Source organism: Alligator sinensis, unplaced genomic scaffold, assembly GCF_000455745.1.
Source record: "Alligator sinensis unplaced genomic scaffold, ASM45574v1 scaffold81_3, whole genome shotgun sequence".
NCBI classification, from domain to species: Eukaryota; Metazoa; Chordata; order Crocodylia; family Alligatoridae; genus Alligator; species Alligator sinensis.
In genome coordinates this window covers 955,609-983,605 of record NW_005842088.1, presented here as the reverse complement: position 1 = coordinate 983,605, position 27,997 = coordinate 955,609, and the positions used below count along the sequence as shown (strand labels likewise).

At 39.9% G+C, this 27,997-nt stretch overlaps 2 protein-coding genes across 7 annotated transcripts in view; both read right to left on the bottom strand.

Moving 5' to 3' along the window:
- Positions 1-12,103, bottom strand: part of IQSEC1 (IQ motif and Sec7 domain 1) — an 82,280-nt gene extending 70,177 nt beyond the window's left edge. For 2 of the 4 annotated variants that reach the window (XM_025204534.1, XM_025204533.1), the window contains exons 1-2: positions 11,821-11,998; positions 5,492-6,756 (exon numbers count right to left, since the gene is read on the bottom strand). In XM_025204534.1, the coding sequence (XP_025060319.1) occupies positions 5,492-6,750 (1,259 nt within the window). In that variant the 5' untranslated portion in view covers positions 6,751-6,756; positions 11,821-11,998. Of the gene's footprint in view, positions 1-5,491; positions 6,757-11,820 lie in introns of all 4 variants that reach the window. The other 2 variants (XM_025204532.1, XM_006023885.3) reach the window with 2 other exon arrangements.
- The window catches only part of LOC106722220 (IQ motif and SEC7 domain-containing protein 1-like), a 243,806-nt gene continuing 227,800 nt past the window's right edge, over positions 11,992-27,997 (bottom strand). For 2 of the 3 annotated variants that reach the window (XM_025204535.1, XM_025204536.1), the window contains exons 2-3: positions 20,836-21,118; positions 20,549-20,588 (exon numbers count right to left, since the gene is read on the bottom strand). In XM_025204535.1, the coding sequence (XP_025060320.1) occupies positions 20,556-20,588; positions 20,836-21,118 (316 nt within the window). In that variant the 3' untranslated portion in view covers positions 20,549-20,555. Of the gene's footprint in view, positions 12,104-20,548; positions 20,589-20,835; positions 21,119-27,997 lie in introns of those variants that run through there. The other variant, XM_014520086.2, reaches the window with a different exon arrangement.

Genomic DNA, 27,997 nt, shown 5'->3' with positions numbered 1-27,997 from the left:
AGCTTTAGCATGTGCGCCTAGTTTTGGACACGATGGGACTTCATACAATTCTGGAGAAGACCCTCGGTCACTTCGGGGAGAACCCCAAAACTCACCGGCCACAACTTCAGATAGATCTTCAATGGTGGGGACTCCTGTTGAGGGGACCTCCAGAGTTGTCGTGCCCCCCGGTGGATGTATGTGGGGCTCTACCTCCCCTACACCCCATCCATATGCCAGCCCTCGAGATGAGCCTTAAGATCTTAGTGTGGCTTGCCCTTCCGGTGATATCAACTCCGGATCTTCACGTTCCCTGCACTTTCATTGGTTCAACCTTTGTTTCATCTTGACCCAGGGGCCTCTGGATGTTTTGCCCATGGAGATGTGTCTCAATAGCCTGGTGGTTCCATCTGGAGCTGTTTGCTACCACTGCTCTTTTCCTTCACCAGAATTCCCTTACTGTTGCCTTAAGACCTATCTACAACAACGTAATCAGTGAGAGCCTGCATCAAAGTAAAAGAGGAAGAAAAGAACACCAATGGACCAAAAAAAAGGAAAGGAACTACCCAACCAACTACAGATGAAGTCAAAGAAAAACTGAAAAGAAAAAGGGGAGGGGTATTGGGCTAGGCAGCCCTCTTTCCTCCACCAAGCCCTAGCCTTAACCCAGTGCATCTCCTTGACTCAGATCCGCATCCTTGCCCCAGCCAGGGTCTTCCTTGGCTCTTCGCTGAGCCGCCCCTGGTCCCATGCTCTCATGCCATCCGCGGCCAGAGTGGGACGTTCCTTCAAACTCTGTCGGCACTGACACCAGCCTCCATGTCAGATCTTCTTGCTTCTGCCAGTGCTGGGTGCACCCGGCGTTGGGGATCCCTGCAGAATCTCCTGCTCCCGGAATCCCCACTCGCTCCCTCTCAGAGCTGGCTTTTGAATCCACTGGGCGGTGTCACCCAGCTCCAGCTGCAGATAAGCGTGGCTAATGAACTGCAGGGGTTTTGCTTTTGTTCTCTCAGATTGTCGGCGTCCTAGAAGGGGTAAGTTTTTCTCTTTTACTGAGTTTCTCTTTTGGGGTTGGGTTCCCCTTGTCCCGTGTTCCTGGGCGGGCAGGGTTCCTTGCTCCCCCATGCTTGTATCCCTGGGACAACTGTCAAACATTTACAGGTTCTAACCTCTGTCCTAGCGAGATATAACACTCATAAATTAACATCTCTCCAAGACACCTGTGCAATACAGGCCTTTAAAATAGATAACCAAAAAAGGGGAGAAACACAGACAAAGTAAGGATACAGCACAGAAATGAGAAAGTTGGAGATAATGTGCAACTCAGAAACCAATTCCTCAGTCCTCTATTGATAATGTCCATGATTTACAGTAGCAGTAAACAATAAAACTGGTTGAGACAGAAAGAAGCTGGAGTCCTAAACAAGTAATGTATTCAAAACCCAGGCAGAGATGAGAAGACATCAGCAACAGCCTTAGATCCCCGGTGTCTCAAAGGAGCCAGTATACCAGGGTTCAGCAACGTTTTTGGACAGAACACCAAAGCACCTGCAAACCTCATTTTGTAAGATGTTGGTGTACCAGGGGTAGACAGCAGGGAAGCTACAGGAGGCCTGATCCTTGTTGTGGCAGCTCAGCCCTGGCCCTTTCCTGGCCAGCCGCCCTGAGGTGTGTGTTCCAAGCAAAAAGCCTTTGCGTGCCACTCTCTGGCACGCATGCCAGGGGTTGCCTACCCCTGCACTAGACAATGTGAAGCAGTTCCTAAGACTAACTCCAGCTGACCTACCCAAACAACCTACTTGACATAACCACAGACTTGGCCACAGCAAATTTTAAAACGACCCCTTCTTTTATCTGTGGGCTTCTAGCAATGTGCATTACCTACTGTATCAGGGCAGAACTTGCATATTAAATAAAGACACAACAAGGCTCCCTGGGATTCCCTAACAGTCACATACATAAGGCAGCAGCTGTGGTCATTCCTCTACACAGGGAGCAAGTGGTAACATCTTTTTATCAACACACTGACAGGATGTATTTGCTGCTACAACTTAAAACTTGTATGTTCAGACCTTAGAATCCATTTTGCAAAAATAATGTAATTTATGGTTAACAATTTCAAAAGTAACAGATGCTACAACACTTCTTTTAAAATGTACATGTTTTTACAACACAAAAACAAATGTTCCTATTCTGATGCCAGCTTAGAACACAAGTTTAAAAAAGGCAGTTCATTGCATCTGTGGCTCTTTACTGCCCAACACACTTCTATTTTTGGAAGTTGTCTGACCTGAGCAATCTGGAACCATTCTACAGTTCTTCTATGTTAGTCTAGTTTAAAAGTGTCACTCTAGTGAAAAAACTGACCCCTTAGAAAAATGCTCTTTAGGGAAAAAAAACTGCACTTGGCTTTGGAAAACAATTGCCTAGATGTGAAAGCAAGCAGAACCATATTTATAAATGTGCTGGAATTTCCATTGTTGTAATAGACAGCAATTTTTTTTTTTAAAGTCCTGCTTTTTCAGAACTAAAATCACAGACTGAATTAGGAAACAAAAGGTACACCCCCTCCTATTAAAGGAAGAGATTTTCCCCTTACTACATTTCTGGAAGAAAACAATACCTTCCCTCAACTCAAAATACAAGACGACTGCAATGTTTATTTGTATATTTTAGTTTTTTAATTCTGAGAACAGTTGCAAGATGAGATAAAATGACAGTAGCTATAAACAATATGCTTGCAGGTCCTTCTGCTACATACAGATCTGGGGTAATCTTAGCTTCCTTAATTAGTTGGTTTTAATGTAATGTATAGTCATTGGAATTCTCTAAACTTCTCCAGGTATACTTGGGTGTAAAATGTATCCAGTGAAACAAATACAGAGAGGATGCAGCCATTTTTTTTAAGTTACTGTTGGATGTGTATATGATGCTGTACTTTACATGCTGACAACAGACTCAAGACATTATTTGAAGATAAATCAGAAGTTAATTTAAACTGACACTCTATATAGTATATCCTGGTAATATAACTAAAAGTGGGGGAGGGTTCTTTACAGTGAAGTGATGTCACTTGTAAGCCACTGAGGACCCCAGGGGTGTTCCAAAGCAATTTCTGTCCCTCAGTTAATCTTTTTCGTATCTTACTATAACTTTGAATAATAAATTTCACTAAAGTCTTTTTCCTTACTATCTTAGTTTAATTGTTAAAAGATTTATGCTGCATTAGATTGTGCTGTTTTTGAAAGCAGAAGAAACAGGGTTTCTTCTGGGTTTAAAGATGAGCAAGACGCATATGAATTGGATACTGTCTAGCGAAGGTCCCACCTATGCAATCTGGGTGACTCAGTACAAGTCTGTAAGAGCTGACATATATGTAACAATCCAGAAGCTGAAATACGAACATCAAATAAATGTGCAGAACAAAAATCCCCAATAAACTCAAGGACATAACCTGGATTGCTGCATAACGCTGTTTGTCCGAGAACTTGCCACTGAAATGCTACAGAAGTCATCTCACCAACTCAGTGGCAAATTCAGTAGCATTATCTCCTCCAAGCCATCCAAACCAACAATGCAGCAAATGGTGCAATGTTCTTTGAGGAACAGTCTTTTCTACACTCAATGTCTGAGGTTTATTTTTCACTGTCAGCCTCATACTGGCATGGAAGCACGTGACTTAAGAAGCATCTTTCAACCCCTGATAGTATTGCTTATCTGCACAAGAGTATTTTCCCCCTTTTCTTAAGTCTGGTCTCTCTATCCCACAAAACATACCATCTGTTAGGCCCACAGGTCAATAACCAAGGAAAGCTTGGAACCAATGACTGTGCAAATAGTGAACAAGAGTAGGCCCCTTAAAAGTCATCCATACAGTTTAAGAACCCTTTCCTTCTTCAAGAAATGTGAATGATTTACTACATTCTAAGTGTAGAAAATGTAAGTATCTTTCTCCCTCAGTTCACTTGCTAAGAAGGAAAAGCATGCAAAAAACCTTTGCTTCACAAGATTACAGGAACCTTTAACCCACTGACAAGACACTAATTAACTTCTCTTGCATACATTATCCCACGGGGTTTTTTCAGTCAGACCTGGCTAACCCCATATTTAGCACTGCATTACATAGCCTCCTATGAAAGCATCTAAAGAATAAAATGATTTGCTATGTTAGAGTTAACAGCAGTTGAACTGCTGACTAATTACTTCAAATAAAAAAATTACAGCACTCTCAGCAAAAAGGGGGAGTAAACAGATTTAACTTGTATGAAATTGCTACAAAGCACGCTATGAAATATCTAGGTAGCTCACTAGAAGTTTCAAAATCCAAAACAAAGAGATCCTGCAAAACCCTGCAGACAAATTCAAACACTCTTAGAAAAAGCATTATAGACTGCCTATAGTTTTAAAAGTAAAATCTTGGTCCTTACAAAGCCCCTTCCATCTAAATATTCCGAGGAAATTTATAAAAATGATGTAAACCATGAATGTTTGTAAATTCATATTGTATATGCATTTTACAGATGGGGAAATTGAGGCGCACAAGTGAAATAACTTACCATTCAGCAAGCCAATCACAGCAAAAGAATTCAGGGATGTTATTACTCCATTTCTGCTCTAACCACCAGATAATGCTATCTGTAATTGGATCTGACTACATAACTCTAGTAACTGGAATACAACAGAATTTTTAAACAGTAGTATTTGCACCATATGTATAGCTTTAATAGCCATACAATATTCTCAAATAAGAATGTATTATTATTTTAATAAAGCATCAATAGTTTTGAGAGAGGCCAATGATTATTTTTCATGACATTTCTTAGAAATTGTTAGGTAGGAAAACAAATGGGAATAATATGAATACAGTTATTGTGCTTACAATAAACAAACTCTGAATACTGATTTTGCCTAAATATTACTCAATGAATTTGGTGCCCGTTTTGAAAAGTTGACTGAATGAAATCCTAACAAAGGCAAAACTCCCACTGACATTAACAGTGCCTTAGCAACCAACTTTAAAACATCCACTTTTGAATAAATGGGCAGAAAAGCTGATTGTATTATACCTACAACTGCCAAAACCTGGACAGGGTGGAACAGACATATTTCCAGAGGCAACTGGTTCATTTTGCCATGTTGTCTGCAATCTTTAGCAACAGCGCAATTTTTTTTCTTCTGAAACTGACTGCTAACTACAAAGATGCCAATTTTATTCATGATGACCTGTAACTTGCCACACAGAACAATTACGCATTTGTACAAAGAACAACTGTGTGATCAGTTCATTTCCATGTCTAGCTACTCTGATTCCTATAAACACATATTGCGTTCTCTTTTGCTTTTTATATATACTCCTCTAATGAGAGTAAGGTGGTTATTTTTGATGGCAAAACCAGCATTACATTACCAAATCTTTTTCCATGATTTGATGTTGAGTTATATATTTCTTCATTCAAGGGACCAATACAGAAATAATAATTATGGATAGAAAACAGAGAAGCACTGTACTTACTTATTAAAAAGATTCAGTCCAATCCTATAATGGCGTTTCCTGATAACATCGTTACTGAAGGCAGGTGAATCCCAACTGTTTCGAGTTTCCTTGTGGTAGGTCTGTTTGCTCAAGGTCTGTTCCCTTAGGCTGTCTCTAGAAGAAGACTCTGAGCTGCAATTTATTGTATCATTAGAATTGGAAGTGCTATTGATGCTGTCATTGTCTCCATCAGAATAATCAGACTCCGATTTGCTCTGCCTGTTTGCTGTGCCATTGATAGCTAAATGACTATCAATAGGCCTTGGCCTGTGTCTAGCCTCCTGTTCTTCTCGAGTTATAATCTTGGTAGGAATAACATGTGGGATATGTTTTGGGCTTCCTTGTTGACTAGAGACCCCTCGGTCATATGCATTTTGCCTCTTTAATGAACCTCTCTCTGAGCGATCACTTAAGTCCACTGAGCTGTCACTAGGTGGTTCTATAGTTAGCAATGGAAGATGATCCATTCGTATCCTTTGCTCCTGGCATTCCAATGAAGGGGTGCTTCTGCAGCTTGTATCAGTGTCTATCTTATCATCCTTGTGGGTCATGGACCAGTACTCCTGAGAAGAATTCACAGACCGAAGCCTCAAGTCAGATTCTGTGCTAGACGGTCTGTCCACTGACTGGGAAAGAGGTAAGGGTGGAGAGAGTTCTTCCTCATCAATATATAATGTGACATCACTATATGATGCAGTCATCTCATCAAGTTTCCTATGATCTACATTATGGATTGCTGGCTTAGCTTGAGTACAATTCTCTCTCTCTATTTCACGACTTCTGACTTGATCAGGTGTCTGGACTTCATCAGAATGTAGGCTTCGGCAGTTTAGAGCATCATCAATCGATTCTGCAAGAGATTTGACCTGTCTTGAAAAAGCATCCTCCAGTTCTGTTATAGCATCAGCAAAGTCAGTGGATGCTGCTGGAGATTTCATAGTAGCTGATTCCCCAAGGTCACCACATTCAGATTGAACAAGGGCTCCTAATTTTGACCCATCATTTGTAACAGAAACTTGCTTCCCTTCAAAGTAGGAGCTATGGACTTTCTCAGGTCCTTCAAAGGAAAACTGCATTCTCATATTGGACAGTACAATGCGCCTTGACATACGATTTTCAGACATAGAACTTCTAAGTCGCTCAAAGTTTTTATTCATCTGATACTGGCGAAAAGCTGTTTGTATAGTACGAGCAGCATGTCTAGTTATGAGACGGCCCCCATATTTCCGTTCTAGCATTTCCACCTACAAGGGAAAGAAATATAAATACTTCATCAAGCACAGACTCTAAAATTATTAGGTGCCACTTATGCCTAGACACCACAGTGATAAACATCTTAAAAATATCAGATAAAATTATTTATTTTCAGTATATTACATCTAAGTAACTTATGAAAACAATAAAATATTTAATAAATTAAAAAAAAAAGCTCAAAAGGCTTCACTATCTATACAGAACTGCATAGCTAAGGATTTGAAATTTCCTTTAAAAAACCTCTAACATGTATATATATCTGTCATATAGAAACAATGAGCTGACAAAAAGTTTTAAATTTTCCATCTGAATTTTGATAAATTTGCATTTGTCTCCTCTAAAAACAATTTTTTTTTCTCTCTCTCTCTTCTAGAGATGGTTGTTGCGAAGATGCAATTCTTTATAAACTTAATGCAATCATTCTGATTGTGCACTACTACCAGAATCTTTCCACTTTAAGGAAAATCAAGACTGCAAAGTTTTACCAGGTATACTGTCTGGCCTTGCAAAGGACTGAACATCCAAACCCATGTAGTTCGAGAGAGATAGCTCTTATAATACGTTATCTACCTACAAGATTGATTTACTTCAGTCATAAAGACTGTTCAGCATTCATAAAGATAAGTTTAAACTTATTACATCCTTTATTTTTACTGTTGCAGAGGCACACAAGACAACCACTCACCAGTGTTTCCAATTATAATTGTAACAGATGTAATCAATTTAACTTAGTGACAAATGACATACCATTCTTTTGGAGTCCTATTCCTAGCCTTTTTCAGACTTATTCCTCATAAAATGTTCAAAGAAAATTGACTAATTTTTAAAACAAAATGTAAATTATTATTACTGTTTCGGACTATGAAATGATAATTCCAGAGAAGTAAAATATACAGTATTAGTATGCATATTTAAACTACAGTAGGCAAAGCACTGGAAACCATATACTATAGGGAACAATCTTGCATGAGCTAATTACAGACATGTGGGGAAGTTAAATCAGGTTCAAAATGGCTACCTGATTTAAACTTAGCCCATCCTGGTGTCAACCTTATATTTACAGACCCGGTCTCAGTGATTGGTAATCAGTCTAAACCTGTGACTGTACAGAAGTTCCATTTACACAAACCAGTCTAAAAATTGCAGAACCCAGTTTAAGATAAACCTGGATCTATGCAGTATGAAACTTATTTGATTTAGGTCAAACTGGTACATGGAACTTCTGTAGACTTTCCTTTTGCAACGCTGGGGCTGTGCCCAGTCACTGGCCCCAGCCCTGGGGCTGTCCTTTTTACCCCCTCCCCGCACTGGGCTATTTTTTGCTGCCCCCCAGCCCCTTGCTGCCACACTCCTCCCAAATCAGTTAGCCCTCTCAACTCCCATCCCACAACCCACTTGGGGTGTAGCCACTTTTATCAGTGTTCACCACTGCTGGAGCCAAGCAAGTCCTGGTCGGGGGAGGGACAGGAGGGATGGGGGTGTAGGTTCCTTTCAAGCACTCCAAACAATGAGGGTAGAGATGCAGACAGCCCAAGAAGCACTTTAAGAATTGCCTAAGTGCATAAAAATTACCATAAAAAGTAATGGACATCTTTGAAGCACTTCCTTTTGAACAACTTCCTGAAAGGTCTTTGTGCTCAATCAATCCTTCAGCATTCCACAGCACTCTGCTCCCCACCCCTTGTGGGAAGGGGAGGCAGATGGACAATCAATGAATGCTCTCCTGTTCGCTTGGTCGTCCTTGGGAACCCTCTGATAACAAAGACTGAAGCACGCAGGGAATCATGCTCTCTAGCCCCCCAGCTGGAGAAGTGTGCCACTGCATGCTTCTGCAGCCATTTTGGAGTGCTCCAATTAGGAAGGAGCGGGGTTGGGGCTGACTTCGAAGTGATCTGGGATTCAGGGTGCTTCAGATGCTTCAGTCTGAAGTGCTTCAGGTGCCTCAGTCTGTCCATGGCTTTAGATTCTCTACTGCAATTTCTCATGTTTAAAATGGGGATAATACTTGCCGTTGTTTCCTTCACCAGGATGTTCTAAGATATTTCTAAGATGTTCTAAAGACTATTAATAATTAGTACTTTTAATAAGTATTGTTACATCCCATCCAAATGTACTTACTATTAGACCAACTGACTAATTAACATGGATGGACTTCATGTGTTGTGATTATAATCAGTAATTCTCAGAGTGCTGCAGTGCCCCCGGATGTTGTGAGGTGCCACACAAAATTTAAGGGTGCCACCCAATATTAGCACTGTGAGATTTAAAATGGACTCCACAAAAACATTCTGACCTATAGATGCTTTTCTGAGTTCTCTGTAGCAGAAAAAATGGTTCTATTATTTTTCCATAGTCAAAAAAACAAGTGAAACTAAGAGGTATCTTGACTCTCAAAAGGTTGAGAACCACTGAGTTGCATCAATCCCAAACAGTGTGTGATTTTCACTTATATTTCAAAAAAGTTAAATTAGTTCAGAAGGAACAGAAGAATTGGTAAGAAACAGGAAAATAAAAGCTGATTTTTCCTTAAAATATTGTTTCCCCAGAGATAATTGGTTTTTTTCCATAAAATTTTTGAAGGCTGTTGATCTAAATGCTATTGATCTTAAGCAATATCCAGATTATCAATATATACTTTTTTGGGGGTGGGTGAGTGGCAGCACTTTGACTGAAAGGCACTTAAAAAAAAAATCACTCACTGGGTCCTGTGGCTGGATTTTAATAAATTTCTAATATTATCTTGCTATCTCTGAAAGCCTTACATATATTTTTCTAATATCTTTTAATTGATTTTTTTGTGATTTCTACTAAAATTTTCCATTGTAGTGATTATCCTCTTTTTTTTTTTTTTTACCACCTTTTGGTACATACATCTGTCAATCCAAACATGTGTTTCAAACTCACACCTGCAGCCCTGATTCTCTCTTAAGATAACAGAAAAGCGGTGGATGGAATTCTGTAGGGAGTCTGCAGTGTATCTTCAAGCAAACCAAGAGCTCTGTGACAGCGCCTTGGTTCAGGTTCTAGGGTAGATGCCGCAGAGGGAAGGGTTTGTTATTCAGGGTTGGCAAAGAGACTTGATAAAACTGGCTTTATTAAGGTTTGCTCCAAGAACCAGGAGGTGCCCTGGTGTCCAAGCAGAAGGATATACCCTCAGGAAAGTATGTTGGGGAATAAAAATGATAGCTTAAAACCACCTTTGCCCCTCATCCTTGGGCTGCATCTCCTCAACAAAGCTCAGAATCTGGTCTTCCACACCTCAGTGTAATAGCACTGTATAGCAACTAAAATCCTTTATTTAAATAAATTCAAAATGAAAAAGACTTAATTTTTGTGGCCTACTATCAGTATGTAGGGAAACACTAGGAACAGCTCAATCCCTCCCTGCAGGACCTTACACTCTTGGATAAACAGCTCAATGAATTACTGTTTCACTGTCCAAACAATTTTGTAGTTATAGAATATACCAATGTTTTGAAACTTTATTCCCTTACATGCCAACTACAATGTGATAAATGAGCTTTTTATCATCATCATTACCATTATTTTTTTCTTTACCATCATTAAATTTAAAAAGTGTTTTGGTTCTAGTATGAATGAAATACTGATCTCTATTGCACTAACTTTTATACCACATAGAAGTACATTTTTGAAGTACATCTGTTTTGCAAGACTTGTTATAGTAACAATAGGCAGAAGGCTTAATACTAGTACCATCTAGAATCCATTACCTTTCAGATAATGTCCATACATTTTGCTTTCCCAGTTGACCATAATTATCACAGCAAAAATTAAAGCAAAAACAAAGTGACATATGTCATAGTCCACAGTAAATAAGAAAATGTATCACAAGTAGGGTCTCTGGAATGGATGCTTATTGTTCACTTGCCAGTTAAAAATACTGTTACTCTAAACTAGGGCAGTCCAACTTCCAAGTGGGCCATAGATCCCTCAACCACACACTACAAGGACCAAATGCCCCCCAGCCACATGCTGCATGGGCCCCCCATGTCCCCTCAACCCCCTGGCCACAAACTGTGTCCATCCCGTGAGGTGCACCACCCTGTCTCTCCATGGCAGGGGCAGGAAACAGAAGCTGGAGGACGGAGGGTGAGCTGGACAACCAGCTGATGAGCTGGCAGCAGCAGGAGTACAAGGGAGGAGCAGTGCCCTAACCAGGAGCCCAGTGGCCAGCAGTTAAAACTTCTGGGGCTGCGCATTGGACAGCGCTGCTCTGAATGGTGAAAGCACTGACACACATGAAAATAATGTAGAAGCTAACACCTTTGAAATAAGACTCTTCTCAAGGTAGAGTTTAAAAACATGCATTTGAAATTTCATAATTCTGAGAGAACAGTCTTTTCAGGGATGCATCCTTATGTCTTTATGAGTCATAGTCACTTCTTAGTGAACCCAATGGGATTTTTGCACAACTAAATAAACACTAAGTCAAGATCTCAAGTTTGGCCCTTAAGAATTTAGTGTGAAAGCACAGTGGCAATTGTTTTTCTTTCAAAAACAAAAAACCAACAGTTTAAAATGATTCATTTCCTTGAAAAAAAAAAAACTTACATTGTTTTATCCTGTAAACAATATAAGCCAAATGCATGAAATCGCTTCTCCTAGAGAATTAAGTTATTTCTTTGAAGAAAATTCCTTATTTATTACCAGACAAGGTTCCTTGGGTGAATTTGATATCTTTTATTAGACCAACCCAAATGGTTGGAGAATAGTTATTAAGCAAGCTTTCGGGTTCAAAAACCCTTCGTCAGGCTCAGGAAGCTGCAGCAGTTGGTGTGTGCTCTTCCTGGATGGAATGAAAAGTATTTATTACCATTACTTTCAACTGTAGCTCAGTGAGCCAAGGAAAAGCAGAGTGGAGGAAACTGGAACTTCAATAACATTTAACTATGCCAGTTATGAACTAACTTGGAGTCAGAAAATAAAAATCTGTCATTTCAGCAGCACACCTGAGCTCATCTAATGTATTTTTTGCTTCCATATAAATAACTGCCTTTGCCATATTCATAAACAGAACAACATAGATGAAATACCTGCTTATCCTGTAGGTCTGAAGATAGTTCATAGCTTTCAGAAAGTGATCTTGATCTTTTAATAGCTTCTTCCTCTGCTTGTTTTCGCAGTATGGATGTTGAATGCTGAAGCTTAGGTCTCCGGGATCTTTGTTGCCCAGGGGAGACAGAATACAGCCCGTAAGCAGAGTGGTCGTAATGGTCTGGGCTTATAGCTGAACTATGTGTTATAGGTCCTTGATGGTAGGTAGATGGGCTATCCAAAGATGTGCCAGTTTCACTACTTGGAGCCTCACCCTCAACACTAGACAAAATAAAGGGAAAAAAGTCTCCATTAGGCATTATACACCAAAGATCTCAGCAGTTAACTAAGAGCACACCTCCAATTTCAGATTATCCAGATGTAATTCATTATTTTATAAAATCTAAATGCAGTTGTCTATGTTGTAGATGTCTTGCTAAATACCATAAATTTAGGAATTACTTAAGCAGATTTCTATTTTGCTGGAATGCGAGGCAGAGGTTTTTAGAGTATGAGTCAGCAGGAGAAGTGAAATTGCCACCATTATTTAAGTTTATGTAAAACTTTTAATAATATCATGAATAACTCACTTGACTCTTTCTATAAAAGAAAACAGAAATCAAGATATTCACGTGCGTTGACTAATGAGACTAATACAAAAAACTGAGATGTACGCATATTTGTACCTTTTTGTATTATAGAACAAATTACAAGTCTTGATGTTATAACTTAGGTTGTAATTCAACATAAGCAAATTACTTCTTTTCCAAGGAAATGTGGGATTTAAGTGGTCCTGGATGCAACAATGGATTCAGTGAAATTAAAGATTCTGTGAAATTAAATTCAGTGAATTAAAGACAGAGGAAAAAATATACTGTGGTAATCTAGTCTATTACTTTGCCAGTGCAGGATTGTTTCCACAGGATATTTCTGTAATGCTTTGTCCAATCTGGTTTTAAAATATCCCAAAAGGTGGGGTTTCTAGCTAATGAAAAGAACATAACTTCCCAAGTAATACATATGAGAACTCGAGACCTCTAATAAACTAATTTTCCATTTTCATATAAATGTTATGAATGCTAAAGAACAAAAAGGAGAAAAATAAAAATGAAATAGTGGAACATGATGATAATTGTTTCTAAATGGAATTTGTTTAAGAAGTTGACACTGGTAGTATCATTTATTCTTTTAAATAATAATTTGCATTTTTTCATGTAAGAAAACTCTAACAATGCAAGCTGCTATGCTTCTTTTCCATAAAGTTAAATTCAAACACTCTAAGTATCCTGCTTACACAGAACACTGATAAGAAATAAATTCTTATTTATGCTGTCATTCAAAAGAATCAGCAAACTCCTGTTCCCACAACACCCAGGCACAGATACAAACTCTTATACACACACATTGCCTACCTTTTGTTTTTTTTAAAAAGGCATCAGGAACCTCAAGGAATAAAATTTTGTGTGTCCTCAACTCTGGCTTACATTTGTGTATAGCTTTCATACAGCCCACATATACACAAACATAAAAAAACCCTATTGTTGTCTCTTAGAAACAAAACACCATGGTCCCTGTTTAGACATACACCACAGCAGTCCCATCAGCAGTTCAAAGTACAGTGATTTCTGAAAGAACATTCTCCAGTGGATTGCAGTGCCAGAACAGATCAAGGTTAACACTGTCAAAACTCTTCTTGTCTGAACAGTGTGTACTTGTATAAGTGGAAAAAAAAAAGCTTTTGGATTTCTCAAAATATTTCTGTAAATTTTTAAAACTGAAAACAACCTCTCTTTCCTTGCCCATCAAAATATGACTCTCCCAAAAAAGGTGTTTTCAAACATGTTTTACCCAAACTGGAAAGGTTTCAGTTTATACACAAATCACATTTTCCAGAAAGGAAGCTGACAGGAAACTAAATCCTTTCCCTTAAAGATACAGCTGGGTTTCAACTTAGTGATTAATTAATCTGCCAAACTTTTGCAAATAACACTGAAAATATGTAGATTTTAAAAAAATCTAGCCTAAAAATTCCATTTAATTCAATTGTTTCATATTTAAAAAGAGTGTTTCTAGTTTTGTAAATGAGTTGTTTGGCTGTATTATTTTGTACCATGCAGGTTCCTAATTAAAAATCTGTCCATAAGCACAGTTGTGACAAGTGATGCCAGAATAGAACAAGGTTTTAATATTTCGTCTTTCTTGGGTCTGGTGACATATTTTCTGCCTTCCTCCCTCTTAAATTGTAAATTATTTAATAGTCCTTTTACTGTAAAGATGAACATATTGACATTTTAATAATGATACCAGTTCATGGATTCTTAATGACTTTTAATGCCATTAACAAAAGTCATACCAGTGGTCATAAACATTTGGTGAGGGGTTTGGCTGAATATATTGATTTTAGAAAAGCATCCTGTTTCCCTCCTTTTATTTTACTTTTTTTTTTTTCCAGTAATGCCTACAACCCCTGAATGACTGATTTAATTTTACTTGTAAACCTGCTCCCTACTATCACGTCTGACCTTTGAAGCAGGAAAGTAATTATCTTTTACAACATGCAGCCTCCTGCACAAGGCATGACAAACCCATAAAGCAAGCAAGGTACATTTTGCATTGCATATTTGAAAGCCTTCTTCCCCGCACCTCCTTGCTAGTCCACTAATTTAAAGGGTGAGATTTTTTGTGATTAGGTTAATAAAAAACCCAGTTGACAAAAGTTTCCTCCTTATTAGTACTTTACATGTCATTTTAATACAAATATTAATGTTTTAATAAATGATTTGCATAGAATATTAAGAAAAGTAAAAGTAATTTCCTCCAAACTATTATTGGGCTGCATATGTTGCTCTATCATACAGTGAATTTAGTACTACTGTGCATGTTAGGAGAATAGGTCTTTACACAGATTCACAGTTTAAGGCTGGAAAGGACCTTGTGAGACCATCAGATCCAGCCCCCCTACTCTGGGCAGGAAAGGCTGTGGGGTCAAATAACCCCAGTAAGGTGTGCATCCAGTCTCCGTTTGAAGATCTCTAGGGTAGGTGCCTGCATCATCCGCACAGGAGTCTATTCTAGAGTCTGGTCACATGAACCATGAAGAACTTTTTCCTTGTATCCAATCTGAAACCTCTTTTTTAGGAGTTTATGACTATTGCTCCTGGTTTTCCCCTGGGGCACTTTGGTGAATAGCTGTTTATTTTGCAACAGCAATGGACCGAAAAAAATGGCAACCCCTCTCCCCCACCCCTATCAAATAGGGGTGAACCGACAAAGGTTTTCTTGGATGATACTGATAGCCAATTATTAACCAGCTGTATCGACTGAGTCGATAACTGATATTTAGCAATAAAGCTCATTGAACAAGCTTTAGTTCAAGTGTTCCCACCACCATTTCTAAGTGTGGGGTTGCTAATACAGGAGACAAGGCAGCACTTTAATTACAGCAGCAGTCGGAGCTGTTCTAATTAAAGTGTTGCCCCCTCAATCCCAGAGCCCACGTAAAAGTGCCCCATACCAGATGCAGCCCTTGCCCTTTAACCCCAGCCTGAGAGCAGCTGCCTGAGCCTGAGGCTGCCCAAAGGGAAAGGGTCCTGCAACACAGCAGGGAGTCTGCCCAGCCCCTCCCAGGCTCTGCCCCAGCCCCTAGGGGACAGACCCCCAGGCACTGTGGGTTGAATCACGCTGGGTCGGGCCAGGCTGGGCTGGGCCAGGCCAGGCAGCCCAGCTCTGCCTGCCCCACCCCACCCCTCCCTGCCACAGTCAAGTGCAGCATTTGGCACCTTTTAAAGCACCTGCTCTGGTCCCATCCCACAGTCTGCGCCATGCCAGCACCCAGGACACTACAGCAGCTGTTCTGCTCCAGCCCAGCCCACCAGTGAGGGGATGGTGGTGTATCCAGGGTCACCCCAGCTTGCGGGAGGGAACCCAGGTATCCAGAGGCCTTGCCCAGAAGCCACAATTAATTATTGGAGAACATTATCGGCCACAATGCCCAAAAAAAGTTGATAGCTGATAACGCAAGTTTCCCTTTCATTTGTGCTGAGCCAATAGACAACCGATATATTGGTGCACCTCTACTATTATACCTGACAAGATTTATGCTAAGAGCATTCATTCCCTCACAAACTGATTTAAGGTATTTGTCTTGCAGTATTAACAGGGAGGAAACCCTCACCAGCATTTCCCCCACTCACTACTGATGAATTGCACTGATGAATCATCATGTCTGAAGATCCTGCTCTACCCTTGTGTACAATGATGAAAATCACCTTCTGTCTGGGGGAGTAAAACAGCCACTTCTCAGATGGTTCTTTCACTGCAATGCTAACTTATCTCCAGAGCTTCCTTCTGAAGCCTCCAGCTAGGGGTTGAGTACACACACACGAACTAGGCCCACAATTTTGTTCCTCTCTTTTCCCTTTCCCTCCATATATTGTCTTGGAATAGTTTGCCATGTTCTAAGGTCTGAGCTTTCCAATGATGCTTTATTCCCCATAGCTGTGACATATGGCAAAATGATGCAAGCCAGAACTGGAAGGGAAAAAGATTGGACATGTGATAAAGGTTGGTGAATGGAAGTCAGAAGTCCTTGCTTCTATTTCTGGCTCTGTCACTAAGAAGACTTCAAATGATTTAGGCTTAATTTTGAACCTTAATTGGTTGTCCAACACGAGATACTCAGAACCTTTATTTTCAGAACCACAGAGCTCCCAAGAAGTCCAATTAAAGTGAATCAAAACTACAGGAGTTCAACATCTCTGAAAATCAGAATCTCAGTTCAAGTAGATTATCCATAAACTGAGGTCCCCAAAGGAGTGGTCCCTTTTGGAAATTTAGGCCTAATGCTATTCCTCAGATTCCCATTCTCTAAAAAGAAGGTAGAAGGTCTTGTAGAATGTGCGAGATTAATTATATTAGTGCTTTTAAACCATAGCAAGTTCTGCAGATAACTGCATAGTAAAAACCAAGTACATCAGGCCCCAAGTCATACCTCATCCCATCTGAACTCTGATTGGTTGTCTTTAGTTGGGCTATGGAATGGAACCAGTTTGGGACTTATACCATCTCCTAGCTCTGTCCAACTGAACTGGATAAGTGTTATTACTGATACTTGCCCAAACCCCCAATTTATGAGATACACTTCTAAGATCCATTCTCTTTTGCAGAGACTGAATTTAATGGATTGGTTTCCCTCACAAATATTCAGTTGGAAGGAGTAAAACTGCAATACTTTCAGCATTCTAATCATAAAACTGTAGGAGAGTAAAGTAACTAGAGAGAGACTATAAATTTCTAACTCTATTTCATTCCTGCCTCAAAAGGATGGATTGTAGATTTAAGCCAAGTCAGGAAGAATGAAAGGTTGCTGCCAGCACAGCTCAGAAGAGTGAATGAGGTGGCTAAATTTAGAGAATGGAAAGTAAGTCTTTGGAATAATTCATGATGTTAACATTATTTATTATGAACAAGTCTTTACACTAAAGCTGATAAATCCTTTGTAAGGATCTGTTTGCACCTCTGAACCATTTTAAAGCACAGAAAGGAAAAGGTCTTTGGTGCTTCAGTATTTCATCAATAGTTGACACTGACAAGGTTCTGTTATAAAGTAGCCCATAGAGACCTCACTAACTCTAGCAAATGTTAACAGCACCAATGCAAAAAAAGTGGGAGAAAAAGGGAGTGGGAGACGAGGAGGAGAAAGGCCGGAAGGAATCTGGAAACAAATTAGATGGTATATTTTGCAATTGTTTTTCAAAACCTTCCTCAAAGATATTTCAGATTACAGGTTAAAATCAATACTTCATAACAACCTGCCTTTCTCTAAAGAATAAAAGCTAGTATGGAAAGATCAAATACACATGGGTTCAGAGGTTTCTTCCCTCCCAAACGTGTACAAACCTGGGTTTCTTGAAATAGCTTCTAAGCATCTAACAATGAACATAATGATTCTTTTTTTTAATTAAAATACATCAGCTGAAATGATATATGGGTATGTGCAGGATCTGTTTATCATCAGCAGGGCAGTAAGATAAGGGTTGTGCCTGCAGTGCAGCTAACACTGTATTACCCATGATGCACAGTGAGTTCTAACAGCTATAGAATCAAAGCTGACTGCTCTGTTTGAATCAAAGAATGACACCAATGTGTAGACAGCAGCTGCCAAAAGCTGATTTTCTAACTAATTCGTCTAGATGTCAAAGCTGAACTACTGTATCCTTTGGACTAAAGTCGTATACAATGTACAATGCATCCAAACTGACAATGAGTAAAATGGAGATTACAAACTTGACAGAACTTTATTCTGTCTATAAAATCATCTCCTACCATTTTGATGACAGGAAAGTCACTGGGTTTATGTATTAAATAAAATAAGCCTCCAAAACTGTAGCTCCATATAAAGTAGGCATGTGCAAATAGGGAGGTTTTCAATTTGGATTCGGCCGATTTGGAGGGCAGTGCTTCGATTCAGAGATTTGGATCACTACCCTGAATTGATTTGGCTGAATCAGCTTCGAAAGATTTGGCGCTGATTCAGAGAGATTTGGTGATTCGGATGGGCTGGGGAGAGCTGCAGGAGAAGCCCACATGGCTGCCCTGCCTGGCCCCAGCCTCCTGGCACTTAAAAAACCCCCACAAAAACAAACAAGCAAACAAGCCCTACAACTCACTGGCTCTGGCAGTGGCGATTGGGGCCTCTGAGCTCCCCTGCGCAGCGCGGGGCAGCAGGGATCACCACCCTGCCTGGCGCCCGCATGACAGCTGCCCCATGGTGCAGGTGCAGCGCGGCTCAGCAGGGTGTCACGCGCTGTCTGGGCCGGGCTCTGGGTAACGTGGAGCTGCCTCAGCTCCCAGGAGAATTGAACCGGGGCTGGGGAATCAAACTGGATCTGACCTCCGAGGGCTGGGGATTATATCAGTTAATACTACAAATCACAAAGGAGTTATGTGATTTTAATTAATGGATGTTTAAAAATAACTTAGAATCTTAATAAAGGTTCTACATATTTAATATTGTTCATACTGGCCTCGCTAATATCCTCAGACTTTCCTTTCCTTCCAAATCTTACTTACATTTAGCTTTATACTATATAACACAAAAAAATAAACTATAAAATAACACAAGCAGGTATGCATTTTGCACTGACTTAGCACTCCTGCAAATAAGTGAGAGTTCCCCATAATCCTTACATTTGCATTCTTGTTGCACAGGTCCGGGTTTTCACTTACCTCATTGGAAGGGAAGTCACTTTTGCAGAAAACGTGAAATGGATAGCTTGCAACAACAAAGGTGCTGTACTATGAAAAATCACTATACACTTCCCCCACAGACTGCAGCTGTGTGTTCTTGGACTGCAGACCCTTTAGAGCTCATGCAATGCAGTTTGAGCCTGTTTAGCATTTGGCTGAGGACATCCAAGGAAAATATAGGAATTGCAATTAGTAGTATTGGTGTTACACTGCCTTAGCCCCTTGGTATTGAACCAACTTACAATATTTTAGATATTAGGTAAATGAACTTTTATTGATTTCATCCTGAGTCAGAAGTTGATTTCGTTCTTAATTGGATGATTTATTTCACTTATCAACAAAGGTTGGTTGAATACAGAGGTTCAATTATAATATTTGTGATTGGAACTTGCCCTATTCCTGATTAGTTATGAAATTTGACAGTTGCTTTTGTTAACTAGGCAGGCACTTAAGCTCAAAATTCCCCCATTTTATGAGTATTCCCAGTTGCTAAATTTGAGCTCTAACTTGCACACAAAAGGGTTGCAAGTAGTTTTGACTTGATATTTTGCCTGTTGAATACAAATGAACATTCATGAATAATCCAGGAAAAGGCCTTGGGAGAGTGATGCACTTCTGTTCTTTCATTAAGGCTACTACACTCAGATCTCCACCCTGGCAGACGTTCAAGAGAATGTGATGGAGTATCTGCATGTGCTTAGTCGTCCAATGGTCATCAACCATGATCATGACATTATTTGGACTGAAGCCTATATGGACAGCGCGGTAAGAACATTGAGGAAAAAGCTTTTAGTCATTTGATGGGAGGGCCTGCGCAAAGGAAAGGTTGGAGAACAGGCATGTTTTACCTGGAACACATGGAGAAGCCGTCTAGAACAGCATTTCTCAACCTGTGTGTCTCAACCCAAATGTGGGTCACAAGATTTTAAAAAGTCTTGGGGACATCTGAGGGAAATGCTGCAAGGCTTCATGGAGCTGGCAAACAGTGTGGGGGGCATGGCAAGAACTGCAGCAGAGCAATGTAAAGCAGCACGAGACGGGGAGAGGGAGGGAGAGAAGGAGGTAGGGGACCAGATAGAACAGGAGCATAAGGAGGGGAGGGAGGGAGAGAGAGAGAGACTCTATGGGTCAGGGACTGAAAGGGTGTGGGTCATGGCAAGCTGATAGTAAAGCTAATGGGTCCCAGTGTGAAAAAGGTTGAGAACCACTGCTCTAGACCTGCAAGTCTATAAAGAAGTTATTATGCTCCAGCACCATTTAGACAGTGTTTCTTTCCCCTTGATCCTGAAACTGAATCTTCTGTGCAGCTTTGAGTTCCCTTGAGCTTATGCAGTGATCCAGGAGCCTAAAGTTAATTACACAAGTGTGGTATGATTTAAGTAGACAAGGTTCCTTGGGTGAATTTGATATCTTTTATTAGACCAACCCAAATGGTTGGAGAATAGTTATTAAGCAAGCTTTCGGGTTCAAAAACCCTTCGTCAGGCTCAGGAAGCTGCAGCAGTTGGTGTGTGCTCTTCCTGGATGGAATGAAAAGTATTTATTACCATTACTTTCAACTGTAGCTCAGTGAGCCAAGGAAAAGCAGAGTGGAGGAAACTGGAACTTCAATAACATTTAACTATGCCAGTTATGAACTAACTTGGAGTCAGAAAATAAAAATCTGTCATTTCAGCAGCACACCTGAGCTCATCTAATGTATTTTTTGCTTCCATATAAATAACTGCCTTTGCCATATTCATAAACAGAACAACATAGATGAAATACCTGCTTATCCTGTAGGTCTGAAGATAGTTCATAGCTTTCAGAAAGTGATCTTGATCTTTTAATAGCTTCTTCCTCTGCTTGTTTTCGCAGTATGGATGTTGAATGCTGAAGCTTAGGTCTCCGGGATCTTTGTTGCCCAGGGGAGACAGAATACAGCCCGTAAGCAGAGTGGTCGTAATGGTCTGGGCTTATAGCTGAACTATGTGTTATAGGTCCTTGATGGTAGGTAGATGGGCTATCCAAAGATGTGCCAGTTTCACTACTTGGAGCCTCACCCTCAACACTAGACAAAATAAAGGGAAAAAAGTCTCCATTAGGCATTATACACCAAAGATCTCAGCAGTTAACTAAGAGCACACCTCCAATTTCAGATTATCCAGATGTAATTCATTATTTTATAAAATCTAAATGCAGTTGTCTATGTTGTAGATGTCTTGCTAAATACCATAAATTTAGGAATTACTTAAGCAGATTTCTATTTTGCTGGAATGCGAGGCAGAGGTTTTTAGAGTATGAGTCAGCAGGAGAAGTGAAATTGCCACCATTATTTAAGTTTATGTAAAACTTTTAATAATATCATGAATAACTCACTTGACTCTTTCTATAAAAGAAAACAGAAATCAAGATATTCACGTGCGTTGACTAATGAGACTAATACAAAAAACTGAGATGTACGCATATTTGTACCTTTTTGTATTATAGAACAAATTACAAGTCTTGATGTTATAACTTAGGTTGTAATTCAACATAAGCAAATTACTTCTTTTCCAAGGAAATGTGGGATTTAAGTGGTCCTGGATGCAACAATGGATTCAGTGAAATTAAAGATTCTGTGAAATTAAATTCAGTGAATTAAAGACAGAGGAAAAAATATACTGTGGTAATCTAGTCTATTACTTTGCCAGTGCAGGATTGTTTCCACAGGATATTTCTGTAATGCTTTGTCCAATCTGGTTTTAAAATATCCCAAAAGGTGGGGTTTCTAGCTAATGAAAAGAACATAACTTCCCAAGTAATACATATGAGAACTCGAGACCTCTAATAAACTAATTTTCCATTTTCATATAAATGTTATGAATGCTAAAGAACAAAAAGGAGAAAAATAAAAATGAAATAGTGGAACATGATGATAATTGTTTCTAAATGGAATTTGTTTAAGAAGTTGACACTGGTAGTATCATTTATTCTTTTAAATAATAATTTGCATTTTTTCATGTAAGAAAACTCTAACAATGCAAGCTGCTATGCTTCTTTTCCATAAAGTTAAATTCAAACACTCTAAGTATCCTGCTTACACAGAACACTGATAAGAAATAAATTCTTATTTATGCTGTCATTCAAAAGAATCAGCAAACTCCTGTTCCCACAACACCCAGGCACAGATACAAACTCTTATACACACACATTGCCTACCTTTTGTTTTTTTTAAAAAGGCATCAGGAACCTCAAGGAATAAAATTTTGTGTGTCCTCAACTCTGGCTTACATTTGTGTATAGCTTTCATACAGCCCACATATACACAAACATAAAAAAACCCTATTGTTGTCTCTTAGAAACAAAACACCATGGTCCCTGTTTAGACATACACCACAGCAGTCCCATCAGCAGTTCAAAGTACAGTGATTTCTGAAAGAACATTCTCCAGTGGATTGCAGTGCCAGAACAGATCAAGGTTAACACTGTCAAAACTCTTCTTGTCTGAACAGTGTGTACTTGTATAAGTGGAAAAAAAAAAGCTTTTGGATTTCTCAAAATATTTCTGTAAATTTTTAAAACTGAAAACAACCTCTCTTTCCTTGCCCATCAAAATATGACTCTCCCAAAAAAGGTGTTTTCAAACATGTTTTACCCAAACTGGAAAGGTTTCAGTTTATACACAAATCACATTTTCCAGAAAGGAAGCTGACAGGAAACTAAATCCTTTCCCTTAAAGATACAGCTGGGTTTCAACTTAGTGATTAATTAATCTGCCAAACTTTTGCAAATAACACTGAAAATATGTAGATTTTAAAAAAATCTAGCCTAAAAATTCCATTTAATTCAATTGTTTCATATTTAAAAAGAGTGTTTCTAGTTTTGTAAATGAGTTGTTTGGCTGTATTATTTTGTACCATGCAGGTTCCTAATTAAAAATCTGTCCATAAGCACAGTTGTGACAAGTGATGCCAGAATAGAACAAGGTTTTAATATTTCGTCTTTCTTGGGTCTGGTGACATATTTTCTGCCTTCCTCCCTCTTAAATTGTAAATTATTTAATAGTCCTTTTACTGTAAAGATGAACATATTGACATTTTAATAATGATACCAGTTCATGGATTCTTAATGACTTTTAATGCCATTAACAAAAGTCATACCAGTGGTCATAAACATTTGGTGAGGGGTTTGGCTGAATATATTGATTTTAGAAAAGCATCCTGTTTCCCTCCTTTTATTTTACTTTTTTTTTTTTCCAGTAATGCCTACAACCCCTGAATGACTGATTTAATTTTACTTGTAAACCTGCTCCCTACTATCACGTCTGACCTTTGAAGCAGGAAAGTAATTATCTTTTACAACATGCAGCCTCCTGCACAAGGCATGACAAACCCATAAAGCAAGCAAGGTACATTTTGCATTGCATATTTGAAAGCCTTCTTCCCCGCACCTCCTTGCTAGTCCACTAATTTAAAGGGTGAGATTTTTTGTGATTAGGTTAATAAAAAACCCAGTTGACAAAAGTTTCCTCCTTATTAGTACTTTACATGTCATTTTAATACAAATATTAATGTTTTAATAAATGATTTGCATAGAATATTAAGAAAAGTAAAAGTAATTTCCTCCAAACTATTATTGGGCTGCATATGTTGCTCTATCATACAGTGAATTTAGTACTACTGTGCATGTTAGGAGAATAGGTCTTTACACAGATTCACAGTTTAAGGCTGGAAAGGACCTTGTGAGACCATCAGATCCAGCCCCCCTACTCTGGGCAGGAAAGGCTGTGGGGTCAAATAACCCCAGTAAGGTGTGCATCCAGTCTCCGTTTGAAGATCTCTAGGGTAGGTGCCTGCATCATCCGCACAGGAGTCTATTCTAGAGTCTGGTCACATGAACCATGAAGAACTTTTTCCTTGTATCCAATCTGAAACCTCTTTTTTAGGAGTTTATGACTATTGCTCCTGGTTTTCCCCTGGGGCACTTTGGTGAATAGCTGTTTATTTTGCAACAGCAATGGACCGAAAAAAATGGCAACCCCTCTCCCCCACCCCTATCAAATAGGGGTGAACCGACAAAGGTTTTCTTGGATGATACTGATAGCCAATTATTAACCAGCTGTATCGACTGAGTCGATAACTGATATTTAGCAATAAAGCTCATTGAACAAGCTTTAGTTCAAGTGTTCCCACCACCATTTCTAAGTGTGGGGTTGCTAATACAGGAGACAAGGCAGCACTTTAATTACAGCAGCAGTCGGAGCTGTTCTAATTAAAGTGTTGCCCCCTCAATCCCAGAGCCCACGTAAAAGTGCCCCATACCAGATGCAGCCCTTGCCCTTTAACCCCAGCCTGAGAGCAGCTGCCTGAGCCTGAGGCTGCCCAAAGGGAAAGGGTCCTGCAACACAGCAGGGAGTCTGCCCAGCCCCTCCCAGGCTCTGCCCCAGCCCCTAGGGGACAGACCCCCAGGCACTGTGGGTTGAATCACGCTGGGTCGGGCCAGGCTGGGCTGGGCCAGGCCAGGCAGCCCAGCTCTGCCTGCCCCACCCCACCCCTCCCTGCCACAGTCAAGTGCAGCATTTGGCACCTTTTAAAGCACCTGCTCTGGTCCCATCCCACAGTCTGCGCCATGCCAGCACCCAGGACACTACAGCAGCTGTTCTGCTCCAGCCCAGCCCACCAGTGAGGGGATGGTGGTGTATCCAGGGTCACCCCAGCTTGCGGGAGGGAACCCAGGTATCCAGAGGCCTTGCCCAGAAGCCACAATTAATTATTGGAGAACATTATCGGCCACAATGCCCAAAAAAAGTTGATAGCTGATAACGCAAGTTTCCCTTTCATTTGTGCTGAGCCAATAGACAACCGATATATTGGTGCACCTCTACTATTATACCTGACAAGATTTATGCTAAGAGCATTCATTCCCTCACAAACTGATTTAAGGTATTTGTCTTGCAGTATTAACAGGGAGGAAACCCTCACCAGCATTTCCCCCACTCACTACTGATGAATTGCACTGATGAATCATCATGTCTGAAGATCCTGCTCTACCCTTGTGTACAATGATGAAAATCACCTTCTGTCTGGGGGAGTAAAACAGCCACTTCTCAGATGGTTCTTTCACTGCAATGCTAACTTATCTCCAGAGCTTCCTTCTGAAGCCTCCAGCTAGGGGTTGAGTACACACACACGAACTAGGCCCACAATTTTGTTCCTCTCTTTTCCCTTTCCCTCCATATATTGTCTTGGAATAGTTTGCCATGTTCTAAGGTCTGAGCTTTCCAATGATGCTTTATTCCCCATAGCTGTGACATATGGCAAAATGATGCAAGCCAGAACTGGAAGGGAAAAAGATTGGACATGTGATAAAGGTTGGTGAATGGAAGTCAGAAGTCCTTGCTTCTATTTCTGGCTCTGTCACTAAGAAGACTTCAAATGATTTAGGCTTAATTTTGAACCTTAATTGGTTGTCCAACACGAGATACTCAGAACCTTTATTTTCAGAACCACAGAGCTCCCAAGAAGTCCAATTAAAGTGAATCAAAACTACAGGAGTTCAACATCTCTGAAAATCAGAATCTCAGTTCAAGTAGATTATCCATAAACTGAGGTCCCCAAAGGAGTGGTCCCTTTTGGAAATTTAGGCCTAATGCTATTCCTCAGATTCCCATTCTCTAAAAAGAAGGTAGAAGGTCTTGTAGAATGTGCGAGATTAATTATATTAGTGCTTTTAAACCATAGCAAGTTCTGCAGATAACTGCATAGTAAAAACCAAGTACATCAGGCCCCAAGTCATACCTCATCCCATCTGAACTCTGATTGGTTGTCTTTAGTTGGGCTATGGAATGGAACCAGTTTGGGACTTATACCATCTCCTAGCTCTGTCCAACTGAACTGGATAAGTGTTATTACTGATACTTGCCCAAACCCCCAATTTATGAGATACACTTCTAAGATCCATTCTCTTTTGCAGAGACTGAATTTAATGGATTGGTTTCCCTCACAAATATTCAGTTGGAAGGAGTAAAACTGCAATACTTTCAGCATTCTAATCATAAAACTGTAGGAGAGTAAAGTAACTAGAGAGAGACTATAAATTTCTAACTCTATTTCATTCCTGCCTCAAAAGGATGGATTGTAGATTTAAGCCAAGTCAGGAAGAATGAAAGGTTGCTGCCAGCACAGCTCAGAAGAGTGAATGAGGTGGCTAAATTTAGAGAATGGAAAGTAAGTCTTTGGAATAATTCATGATGTTAACATTATTTATTATGAACAAGTCTTTACACTAAAGCTGATAAATCCTTTGTAAGGATCTGTTTGCACCTCTGAACCATTTTAAAGCACAGAAAGGAAAAGGTCTTTGGTGCTTCAGTATTTCATCAATAGTTGACACTGACAAGGTTCTGTTATAAAGTAGCCCATAGAGACCTCACTAACTCTAGCAAATGTTAACAGCACCAATGCAAAAAAAGTGGGAGAAAAAGGGAGTGGGAGACGAGGAGGAGAAAGGCCGGAAGGAATCTGGAAACAAATTAGATGGTATATTTTGCAATTGTTTTTCAAAACCTTCCTCAAAGATATTTCAGATTACAGGTTAAAATCAATACTTCATAACAACCTGCCTTTCTCTAAAGAATAAAAGCTAGTATGGAAAGATCAAATACACATGGGTTCAGAGGTTTCTTCCCTCCCAAACGTGTACAAACCTGGGTTTCTTGAAATAGCTTCTAAGCATCTAACAATGAACATAATGATTCTTTTTTTTAATTAAAATACATCAGCTGAAATGATATATGGGTATGTGCAGGATCTGTTTATCATCAGCAGGGCAGTAAGATAAGGGTTGTGCCTGCAGTGCAGCTAACACTGTATTACCCATGATGCACAGTGAGTTCTAACAGCTATAGAATCAAAGCTGACTGCTCTGTTTGAATCAAAGAATGACACCAATGTGTAGACAGCAGCTGCCAAAAGCTGATTTTCTAACTAATTCGTCTAGATGTCAAAGCTGAACTACTGTATCCTTTGGACTAAAGTCGTATACAATGTACAATGCATCCAAACTGACAATGAGTAAAATGGAGATTACAAACTTGACAGAACTTTATTCTGTCTATAAAATCATCTCCTACCATTTTGATGACAGGAAAGTCACTGGGTTTATGTATTAAATAAAATAAGCCTCCAAAACTGTAGCTCCATATAAAGTAGGCATGTGCAAATAGGGAGGTTTTCAATTTGGATTCGGCCGATTTGGAGGGCAGTGCTTCGATTCAGAGATTTGGATCACTACCCTGAATTGATTTGGCTGAATCAGCTTCGAAAGATTTGGCGCTGATTCAGAGAGATTTGGTGATTCGGATGGGCTGGGGAGAGCTGCAGGAGAAGCCCACATGGCTGCCCTGCCTGGCCCCAGCCTCCTGGCACTTAAAAAACCCCCACAAAAACAAACAAGCAAACAAGCCCTACAACTCACTGGCTCTGGCAGTGGCGATTGGGGCCTCTGAGCTCCCCTGCGCAGCGCGGGGCAGCAGGGATCACCACCCTGCCTGGCGCCCGCATGACAGCTGCCCCATGGTGCAGGTGCAGCGCGGCTCAGCAGGGTGTCACGCGCTGTCTGGGCCGGGCTCTGGGTAACGTGGAGCTGCCTCAGCTCCCAGGAGAATTGAACCGGGGCTGGGGAATCAAACTGGATCTGACCTCCGAGGGCTGGGGATTATATCAGTTAATACTACAAATCACAAAGGAGTTATGTGATTTTAATTAATGGATGTTTAAAAATAACTTAGAATCTTAATAAAGGTTCTACATATTTAATATTGTTCATACTGGCCTCGCTAATATCCTCAGACTTTCCTTTCCTTCCAAATCTTACTTACATTTAGCTTTATACTATATAACACAAAAAAATAAACTATAAAATAACACAAGCAGGTATGTTTAATTCTTTATTTATAACCAGCCAAAGT